Source organism: Cyprinodon tularosa, unplaced genomic scaffold, assembly GCF_016077235.1.
Source record: "Cyprinodon tularosa strain WSP-4 unplaced genomic scaffold, ASM1607723v1 ctg467, whole genome shotgun sequence".
Taxonomy (NCBI): domain Eukaryota; kingdom Metazoa; phylum Chordata; class Actinopteri; order Cyprinodontiformes; family Cyprinodontidae; genus Cyprinodon; species Cyprinodon tularosa.
The window spans coordinates 928,769-940,326 of record NW_024039193.1 but is presented as its reverse complement, the minus strand read 5'-3'; the positions used below and the strand labels follow the sequence as shown (position 1 = coordinate 940,326).

At 37.9% G+C, this 11,558-nt stretch overlaps 1 protein-coding gene across 1 annotated transcript; it reads right to left on the bottom strand.

Annotated features, from left to right (window-relative positions):
* Positions 1-9,102: 9,102 nt before the first annotated feature.
* Positions 9,103-10,349, bottom strand: LOC119794076 (trace amine-associated receptor 13c-like). The gene is made up of 2 exons (XM_038301423.1): positions 10,180-10,349; positions 9,103-9,928 (listed from the first exon to the last, which is right to left on the bottom strand). Exons 1-2 carry the CDS (start codon positions 10,347-10,349, stop codon positions 9,103-9,105), a joined length of 996 nt encoding a protein of 331 aa, XP_038157351.1.
* Positions 10,350-11,558: the final 1,209 nt, after the last annotated feature.

Below are 11,558 nucleotides of genomic sequence, written 5' to 3'. Positions count from 1 at the left end.
TCTAATTAGTTAATTTATTTCAAATACTTTAAGTTTATTTTTTCTTTGAATTGCAAAAAGTTCAGTTTACCTCTATACTATTAAAACAATAAATTTCATGCATTTGAAATAATTACTCAAATACACTCTTTGGTAATAATTTTATTTCAGTATCTTTTGTGATACCTAATATTAGGAATTTCTACTAAAAAAGCTATGTTGTACAAATTAATGTAAATGTAAGGCCTATTTAATAGGTTTGTGTTACATTTAAAAAAGAAGAAATTGGGAATTTGTTATATAATAAATTTACTTAAACGTTGGGTAAAATATTTCTCTGTGTGCCTGATCTGGTACTACTTTAGGCCAGAAACCTTTTTTCTTTTTTTTTTTAAATGGTAAAATTTCCCAGTGGTTTTAGTGAAAAAGAAGCCAGAGTCTGATTAATGGAAAGATACACTACCGTTCAAAAGTTTGGGGTCAGCAAAGCAATTTTGTGTTTTCCTGACAAGTCACACTTATTCACAACCATAAGTTGTGAAATAAATAGAAAATAGAGTAAAGACATTAACATTGAAATAAACATTGAATTTTTTTTTACATCAAACTTTCCTTTCGTCAAAGAATCCTCCATTTGCAGCAATTACAGCATTGCAGACCTTTGGCATTCTTGCTGATAATTTGTTGAGGTAATCTGAAGAAATTGCACCCCACGCTTCCAGAATCAGCTCCCACAAGTTGGATTGGTTGGATGGGCACTTCCTGCGTACCATACAGTCAAGCTGCTACCACAACAGCTCAATGGGGTTCAGATCTGGTGAATGCGCTGGCCACTCCATTACCGATAGAATACCAGCTGCCTGCTTCTGCTCTAAATAGTTCTTGCACAATTTGGAGGTGTGTTTAGGGTCATTGTCCTGTTGTAGGATGAAATTGGCTCCAATCAAGCGCTGTCCACTGGGTATGTCATGGCGTTGCAAAATGGAGTGATAACCTCCCTTATTCAGAATCCCTTTTACACTGTACAAATCTGTACAAATCTCCCACCTTACCAGCACCAAAGCAACCCCAGACCATCACATTACCTCCACCATGCTTAACAGATGGCGTCAGGCATTCTTCCAGCATCTTTTCATTTGTTCTGCATCTCACAAACGTTCTTCTTTGTCATCCAAACACCTCAAAATTGGATTCATCCGTCCACAACACTTTTTTCCAGTCTACCTCTGTCCAATGTCTGTGTTCTTTTGCCCATCTGAATCTTTTTCTTTTATTGGTCAGTCTCAGATATGGCTTTTTCTTTGCCACTCTGCCCTGAAGCCCAGAATCCCGCAGCCGCCTCTTCACTGTAGATGTTGACACTGGTGTTTTGCGGGTACTATTTAATGAAGATGCCAGTTGGGGATCTGTGAGGCGTCTGTTTCTCAAACTCGAGACTCTAATCTACTTATCTTCTTGCTGAGTTGTGCAACGCGGCCTCCCACTTCTTTTTCTACTTGTCATGATAATCATGACACTACTCTGGTTAGAGCCTGTTTGTGCTGTCCTCTGAAGGGAGTAGTACACACCGTTGTAGGAAATCTTCAATTTCTTAGAAATTTCTCGCATGGAATAGTCATTTTTAAGAACAAGAATAGACTGTCGAGTGTCAGATGAAAGTTCTATTTTTCTGGCCATTTTGAGCGTTTAATTGACCCCACAAATGTGATGCTCCGGAAACTCAATCTGCTCAAAGAAAGGTCCGTTTTCTAGCTTCTGTAACGAGCTAAACTGTTTTCAGAAGTGTGAACATGATTGCACAAGGGTTTTCTAATCATCAATTACCGTATTTTAATGACCATAAGGCGCACCGTACTAAAAGGCGCAGTCTCAGTTATGTGTGCCATTACTGTATTTAACACACACATAAGGCGCACCAGATTATAGGGCACGGGTTTTATATACAGGTACATGTCCTCTACTACGTTTAAATACCTCTACTGCGTATTTAAAAATAGAGCGGGAGCAAAACTGAGTATGTTTATGCTTTATTCATGTATTTATTACAAAGTGTTAATCAAACCCATCGAAGTCATCATCCTTTGTTTCTGAATTAAACAGCTGCGCTAAATCAGACATGCCAATTTCCCCTTCTTCGCTGTCAGAGTCACTTTCCGTGCCGGCTTTTGCGAAAGCTCTAACAGTGCCAGCAGACACGTTAGCCCAAGCATCTACAATCCATCCGCAAACGGTGGCGTAACTTGCCCGGCGCTGCCTTCCACTTTTCATGAAACTGTGGTCTCCGTCGGTCATCCCCCGCCGCTCGCAGCCTTACTTTGAATGGCCGGTTCACACCGATGTGGAGCGGTTGAAGTTCCTTTGTCAGACCTCCCGGAATAAGAGCAAGCACAGCGTTCATTTGTTTCAACATGTTTTTCACATCGGCTGTGAGATGGGCACGCATGGAGTCACAGATTAACAGCGATGGCGATGCGTGGAAATAAACACCTGGTCTCCTTACATACATGTCCCTTAGCCACTCTTTCATCATTTCCTCATCCATCCAGCCCTTTTCACTTGCCTTAAGAACGACTCCAGCTGGAAAAGTCTCTTTAGGCAAAGTCTTTCTCTTAAAAATCACCATAGGCGGCAGTTTCTGTCCACATTTCCCCCTTTAACGTTCTCATGGTGGTTCCAACAACGTCCGCAGTAACAACACACATAGGGCGCACCGCACTATAGGGCACGCCGCACATTTTGCCACTGAGCAAACACATTGTACCATTAGAAAACTGGGGTGATAGTTGCTGGAAATGGGCCTCTATACACCTATGTAGATATTGCACCAAAAACCAGACATTTGTAGCTAGAATAGTCATTTACCACATTAGCAATGTATGGAGTGTATTTCTTTAAAGTTAAGACTAGTTTAAAGTTGTCTTCATTGAAAAGTACAGTGCTTTTCCTAAAAAAATAAGGACATTTCAATGTGACCCCAAACTTTTGAACGGTAGTGTATATTGTCAATTTTTTGCTTAAAGAATCAATTGATAATTTTAGACATTAGTAAAACTATTCTGAGCATGAACAATTCAAGAAAACTGACTTCCTTTCAAAAATAAATTAGAAAATGTCAATATAACCTTTATACAAGTCATTCAAAGTGGTAGAAATCTTGTTTTAAATAAAAAAATTTAAAATAGGAAACTAGTGAAAAGGAAATATGATTCAATGTAGCACATTTTAAGGTTACCTTTAATCTTTCTGTTAACTGCTGCATGTTTAGAGTTTATTGCCCTAAAAAACATTAGTTTATCAAAGCTAGCATACACGTTACAGTAGCATGAAGACTGTTCAAACCAAACATTTATTTGTATGTTTCAGCCCAGTTAAAGTGACAGCATCTGAGTAACAGTAAAAACAGTTTAATCTTACCTTGTTTCCATTAGACATTGTTAGTTTTTCTGTCATTGTTGCTAAATTTTGTATGTCTTGACCGAAGGTCTGCAGACTACAGTTCCTTCATTGCTGCAGTCAGTTGAAGGAATGATTCCTTTAGTCAGCTTAGAGTTCTAAATGATGTCACAGAGAATGCAGGGGTAAACAAAAAGAATTCTAAACTGAAATTTAAATGAAATATTTAAATGAAAACAATTTTGACCTTGACCTTTATTGCCTTGTATTCTAATATAACAGGAACAGGCCCTGATACATTTGATTGTAAATTATCCTTAGCCATGATCTATTACACAGTTACACATTTAGCAACAGTTTTACATGGAAAACCCAAATACTCTTGCAGGAATACTGAGATAATCCTTGTGCTGTAGCTGCACAACAACAAAAAATGTACACCTGACTGCAGAAATGTTTTCAATTTTATTGCATTAAGAAGCTGTTTAGAGCCCCCTTTTTTTTCTTTTTCTTTTTTTTTGTATTTAAAGTTAAATAATTAGCAAACAGTCAGAAATGCTGTTCATCGGTTTAACCTAAAGGAACACACACATCTTCAAATTAAAGTTATTTTAGGATGATCCATTTATTTTTCCTTTTTTAATGGTACAGTATGTAATAATTACAGGGATTTACTAACATAAAAGCAATACCTTATAAGTAAGTTATCACTAAACAGAATATGGGGACTTAATTCTAGCTTTCTGCGGTGGCTCAGGGGGTTTTCTGACAGATTCTGCAGAGTTTTTTTTTCCTTCAGTGTTCTTTATCTGGTACAATCCTCCATGTGTTCTGAGTCAAAACACAACCTTTAGCAAATCCTCTATTAAAATTGTCTTATTGGTGGGTAGCGGGAGCAAAGCAGGCCTTATCACTAGGACTCAGACATAACTACGGTGTTCCTGTCATCTCACCCCCAAACTTGCTGTGAACCAGCATCCATTTGCAGTACAGGATACAGACACACTGACTGCATTTAAGAGCCTATTTTTTATATAAAGCTTATTGATAGCTGGCAGGATAGAGGTGATCCTACTCTCAGAGACCTGATGTGCAATCGCTGCTCACTACCCCTGCACAGAATACAATGTTTCAGTCTCAGTGAAGTTGCTGAGAACAGGAGAGACCAAGCAATGGGCTTTATATACGACTTCACTGTTTTGAACTTCAGCCAGCTACTTCCTGTTTCCTACTCTGCATCTCTATCTGGCTGGTTACTGAAGTCAGGCACACCCGGATTAATCCGTTTTTCCAGAGATGAAAGACAGGGAAAAAAGGAGCTGATTGAAGTTCAGGCTGAAGTAGAGTTGTGCATACAACCCATGTATGTACAACTGCATGTATGTGTGAAGGGTGAACCAGGAAGTAGTAAGTTGGGGGTTAGAGCTTAGTTGTTAAAAACCAGAGGGAGGCAAATCTGGGCCTTTCACTCAGTTACTCCACATGGGTGTAGAGGGCAACTGGCAGCCATTGCACTCGGGCTTTTAAGCCAAATCCAGGTTTGGTGCACAGACAAGAATGTAAAGGAGTTGTCACAAAAGTAGTGCAGACAATAATGACCACATCCTCTTAGGTCCAAGCAATAGTACCAGTCATCAGTTCTGGGAAAGTGTGTCCCACCTTACTTGATGAAAGGTCCTATCACCTGCTGGCCTCCAGAACTTGGAGAGTTCTTTTGTTGGATGTTAATAAAGGTAACTTTTAAATAGTTAAGATAGCAATTTTGATAATAAAATGATTGTTATACTGAATGTAAAATACTTGTATCTTTTAGTAATGATTTGGGTGCTGCTGAGCTGCCATCCACTGTTTTTCCCCCTTGGTTAAAGTTTAGGCTGTACATTAATTGTTTGGGCCTGTATAGACCTTTTGGACTGTGTCAAATTGGATTGACTTAGGGGCACTTTTGCATGTTTGGTTTGGTTTTTATTTGGGCTGTTTGGCCATGTCATATTGATTTTATTTGTGTTTCCCAACTGTATATTTATTATTGCTATTTGCACAACCCCAATTCAGCCAATTGTATACTTGTCCTGTTTTAAATACATCCTGTCATCCTGATACACGGCACCTCCTTCAGGATAAAATCTTTGAACCATTGGATGCACATGGTCCTCCTAAATGAGTCCTCCAGCACAAGTATGGGGCCAAGGGAATGCCATGATATGGCAGCCCAAACTATCACTGATCCACCCCCATGCTTCACTCTGGGCATGCAACAGTCTGGGTGGTACGCTTCTTTGGGGCATCTCCACACCGTAATTCTCCCAGATGTGGGGAAAACAGTAAAGGTGGACTAATCAGAGAATAATACATGTTTCAGATTGTCCACAGCCCAAGATTTGCGCTCCTTGCACCATTGAAACTGACATTTGGCATTGGCACGAGTGACCAAAGGTTTGGCTATAGCAGTGTATATTGACCCTGTGGAGCTCCTGATGGACAGTTTTGGTGGAAACAGGAGAGTTGAGATGCACATTTTTTTTTTCCAAAATATATTTATTCAAGTTTTAACAATTTAAACAAACATCTTGAACAATATACAGAATGTAATCACAGCAATATTTACGTTACTGTTCAAGTCAAAATAATATACAAACAACAAACTGCCTCATACAACATTTATTCCAGTGCAACTGATCACATTTCATACTTAGCCTCTTATAATGAAAATTAAAGTTGACAGGATTTGTCTTCCAATAAATTGTCTTTGGAAACTGCGGTTCACTTGTTCTTCAATCACTTGCACTTTTTTTTTTTTTTTTTTTAGATATTTAGAGTGTTAACATAATTAATGAAGGAGTTCCAAATAGATTAAAACAGGTCCTGTTTGTCCTTTAACATATACATGATTTTTTCCAGAGGGAGGACAGATAACATCTGCTGCAGCCATTGGTTTATGCTCGGTCGGTGAGTCTTTTTCCAAAATATAGATATACATTTCTTTGCAATAAGCAAACTTAAGTTTATAAACACTCGTTCATTTTTTGTGTAAATATGTTTTTCAGGGTATAATCCAAACACAAACAGCCTTGGCTCAAAAATTATCTGTTTAGAAATAATGTTTTCTATAGCACCTTGTACTTCTTTCCAAAACTGTATAATTTCTCTGCGATACCACATACAGTGAACCAGAGTCCCTCTATCCCCTGTGCATTTTGAACATAGATCAGGTATCTCCCTGTTATACCTATTGAGGTCTACTGGTGTTATGTAAATCCGCATTAGCCATTTATATTTAATCATTTTTAGAGATGTGTTAATAGAGCTGGTGTGGGCTAATTTACTTGATGTCTGCCAATCTTCCTCTGTAAACACAATCGAAAGATCTTCTTTCCAAGCCAAGTCTATGCACATTTAATTCTGCCGTGATTTGGGCAGCCGTGGTTTTTGTTTTCTGGATACAATTCGGGTTAGCACCCGAACATCCCTTTCAGACAGCCTCCTCTTGCATCCACAGTTAATCCTGTTGGATGTGGTTCATCCTTCTTGGTGGTATGCTGACATTACGCTGGACACCGTGGCTCTTGATACATCACAAAGACTTGCTGTCTTGGTCACAGATGCGCCAGCAAGACTTGCACCAACAATTTATCCTCTTTTGAACTCTGGTATGTCACCCATAATGTTGTGTGCATTGCAATATTTTGAGCAAAACTGTGCTCTTACCCTGCTAATTGGACCTTCACACTCAGCTCTTATTGGTTTAATGTGCAATTAATGAAGATTGGCCACCAGGCTGGTCCAATTTATCCATGAAACCTCCCACACTAAAATGAGAGTTGTTTCAGTTTCATTGTCCAAGCCCTGTATTAAACCAATACAAATTGGGATACATAAACATTTAAAAACAAGAGCATTGTTCTGCTCACAAAAAAAATAACACTTTTTCAATAAATAATGTAATGAAGACATTAATGATTAAGCAAATGTAGTGCAAACAAAGCAAAACCAGCTTTAAAATTTTTTACATAAGAATCTAATTATACAACATGGATGTTTCTTAGCAAAGGCTGTAGGGAAGTATAGTTTGTTTTTATTTAGAAATTATGGATGTTGGTATTGTTCATTTTCCTTTTGGAACAGTGTAGATTGACCCTGAGGTTCCAGCACCTATCCACTTTTGGCCACCCCTCAGTATGTATTGGTTATTGTGTGGTCACCTTTCTTAACATTTTCTGTCCACGCCTCTGCACGATTCCTCCCATCCTGCTCTGTAGGAGAGCATGCACTATATTATTATTCATTCATGGGAGAAACATACGGTAATGAACGCTTAATTGAATATAAAATTGTTAAATTTCACCATCAGCATCAATCACAAATGTTTCTGCCCAAACATATTTGTTTTGTTTTGGGTCTTTGTAATAAGGATAATCATACAAAATTGATTTCTTCTCTACTTCCAAACTCAGCATCTCTTCAGCCATGCCTGTGATAAGAAGTTTAAAGTTGTAAGATAAACTCTTGGAAACTGTTGTGACTGGATTTGATGAAACTTTTAAGCCTCTCTATAAAATAAATACTTTGATCAAGATGAGAAAAACGCTTCCTGGTAAGTCGGAGTACCAATAGTTTGCATCCAATAATTTAACTGAACGCTCTCAGTTTTTGGGAAAATATAAGAATTATTCTGTAACTTGCAGGTACCAATCTGTCGTTACCATATTTTAATTTGACAAACTGGATCTCTTTGCCATTCTTTTTCCTGTTTGGTGTGATTGTAATTGTGGATTTTGACCTGTACTAATAACTTTCATGTAGGCATCACTTCGTTTTTTAACTTTTTTATTCTTCTGTCTTTTTCAGGCGGATGGTTCCTTTGAATATGTTTGTATTTGCGTTAATAGTGCATGTTCTAAAAAAAAAAAAAAGAATACCAAAAAAAAAAAATCCTTAGACACTCTTTCGTAGTTACTGTGACTGCTCTAAGTACGTCCACTGTTGACGTCCCACAATACAATGGAGAGAATGTAAAACGTTTCTTTTTCTTCCAGGAAAGTGTTCAATGTTTTCTACATGATGTAGTTTAGCATTCTTTTATGTTTTAAGTATATAAGTAAGTATTTTCAGTACCGTTATTACATAGTTTCCAGGCGACCCGGATCTTATTATTCTGTTTGTGCATGCTTCTGGGATGGATCGGGTAGTGACAGTGCGCTTCTCCTCTGAGAAGGTTGCAAGTACCAGGTTTGATCCCCACAGCCTGCACTCTGGGTCCCTGAGCAGGACCCTTAACCCTACACTGCTCCTTGGGCACCTCACAGTGGCAACCCACTGCTCCCCATGGGGATGGGTTATTGTGAGATTAATACAGTCCAAATATTATTATTAAATTATTACCTATGTCATACAGGCTACAATGTTCATTTTTCACCAATCACTCATTTTCTTCAACATAACTGATCAGAATCGTCTTTTTTGTACATTATTACAAATTAAGATTAAAAGATTGGTTACAAAAAAGTTTTCTTTGCACCTCCCTCTGGCCCTATCCTCCCACAACAGTTCTACAGCCTCTACCCAGCCTGCTATGAAGACCTGTTGGCACCTGCTGCTTTCTTCATAGTGTTTTTCAAATCTATGAAATTTTATAATGGTGAAATTTGGCAATGATTCCATTACACCCCTTTGGTTTGTGAACTTTGTGTCCTCTTTATTTTTTGTTTCAAAGGAACTCCAGCGGTGACACTAAATGTTTTTATCCATCGGGTTTATATAACTTGAGTTAGGGAGCAGTATTTGAAGAGTTAAAATGAGTTTGACAGAATTCCTAAACCAGGGGTAAAATAGAGAATATATTATTGGATTTATACTAGAGCTGAAGGAATGCAGCCATATTCCAAAAACAATTTCGTCATGTTCTATGTTTTCACCCAAAAGAGAGTGGCAAAAAAAAGGACAGAAACAAAGCAGAAACACAATCACAACCACACCAAGAGCTGTGGCTGCTTTTCTCTCAGACTTCTTAGCAGTTAAACGAACTAAACCTTGTGTGGTAAAAGCTGTAATATGAGACCTCATGGCCCGAGCTTGTGACACAGCGACAACAAACACTCTTATATAAAGAACTATGATAACTGTTATAGGAGCAATAAATGTTAATATAACATCAAGGGCCCCTGGTAAAAGTTCAATGAAAAAAACGCATTCTCCGTAGCAGGAGTTATGTTTGTCTGGGTATTCTATGTTATCCTTTAGTATTATACCATTATAGAACACAGAGGATCCCCAACACAGACAAATGCAGACTTGAACCCTTCTTCTAGTGACTTTCATGGGATAAGACAAAGGCTGACAGATGGCCACGTATCGGTCCACTGATATTAGCACCATGTTTCCTACAGAAGCAGATGTAATGATATATGCAGTATAATTAAACATTCCACAGCCAAAGCTTCCTAAAAGCCAGCAGCCTCCAATCTCTGTGACTTGAATCGGCATCAAAAGGAGTCCAACAAGAAAGTCTGAGACAGCCAGTGAGAGGAGGAGCAGGTTGGTGGGGGTTTGGAGCTTCCTGAAACAAAGCAAAATAATATGATACAGTCATACAAAAAATCTAAAATTATGAAAAATAATAAAACATGTTGCCATATATATCAAAGTGCAGTTTTTAATGCCTGAATCTGAATGCTAAGTTATGTATTATAAAGTATGCTATTGATGTGGAAATAGATAAAAAGCACCAATTGTGATTGACATATACTAAAGATTACAACAAGCCTTATTCATAATAAATATGTCAAATATGCAATTTTAAACATTTGCCTGAAATAGGAGACTGCAATGATGACCAGCAGGTTGAAGGTCACAGTTATTAAAGAAATACATGACAGCAGAATGTAAAGTAAAGTATTCTCAACATGATGCTTCACTTGCTTCTTGCAAGAGTTGTTGAGTTGTGGAAAACAGAGTTCCTCTCCATTAAGAGTTTCCATCATTAGACAAGTTAGCAAAGGAAGTGTGAACAGTGTGAGCAGAGCCGCCTCTTTTAAAGCTGCTTTTTCTCACTCCTCCCACGTTCATTAACATCACATGTAAGCATTAAATACATTCATTGTATGCAAATACTGGCATATATACAATTGCATGCATTATTGGATTTTTAAATATAGTATGTGTTTTGACTAAATTTACTGTCCCCCGGATTGTGCTGGTAAAAACAAAAGTTTTATTTTGCTTTGAGAATGCCATTTTGACCTCAACACAGACCTTGTGATGGCTTAGAACACACTATATCCTTAATAGGAACAAAGCCTCTATTTTTCTCTGTATTTAGTGTAGTTATGTAAAGAATGACCCTGGACTCACCGCTGTCAACAGTTGAAGTTCAGGAAGAATTAAAAAGCATGCTAAAAAATAAAGCGCCAGGTCCAGACGGGTTCCCTACAGAGTTCTGGAATATTTTGGCCCCAACGTTCCACATAATACTGCAGGAAACTCAAGGAAATGGCGAATTCCAAGTTAATATGAATTCTGCCACCATTAGTCTCCTGCTTAAGCCAGGCAAAGATCCTATGTTTCTGAACAGCTATCATCCCATATCCTTAATTAATGCGGATATTAAAATAATCTGTAAAGCTTTTGCAAAATGATTAGATAAAGTCACTCCTCTCATAATCCACCCAGATCAAACTGGTTTCATTAAAGGAAGGCAGTCAGCCGCTAACACGCACAGAAGGCTGAATTTAATAGATTATTCCTAAAGCAAAAATATAAAATCCTACATATTGTCTTTAGATGCAGAAAAAGCATTTGATAAAGTAAACTGGAAATTATTATTTGCTACTTTACATAAATTTGGTTTTGGCAATTTCTTTATAAATTGGTTAAAATTTACAACTAATACAATACAACATCCTCCACAGAGTGCACTATACAGGTCAAAGATTATTCAAGATGGGTTTTGCACAATCTAATATCTGTCCACAGTGCACAGGCAATCAACTTGATAATTATATTTACACTTAATGGTTATGCAGCCCGGTTCAGAGGTTCTGGGTACAGGTATCTAAGGACTTATCACTGTGCCTGGGTTGTGAAATTTCACCTTACCCATCAGTTTGCTTGCTGGGTGACTTTGAGGGAAGCTCTCTGGGAAAAATTTTTTTTTTTGCATGGCTTTCACTGCATTATGTATCGCAAAG

Coding starts and splice junctions, on each gene's coding strand:
- LOC119794076 (XM_038301423.1), bottom strand. CDS start 10,349: ATGGAAACTCTTAATGGAGAGGAACTCTGTTTTCCACAACTCAACAAC. Junction 9,929..10,179: donor ATTGCAGTCTCCTATTTCAG/GCAAATGTTTAA, acceptor GCTTTGTTTCAG/GAAGCTCCAAACCCCCACCA.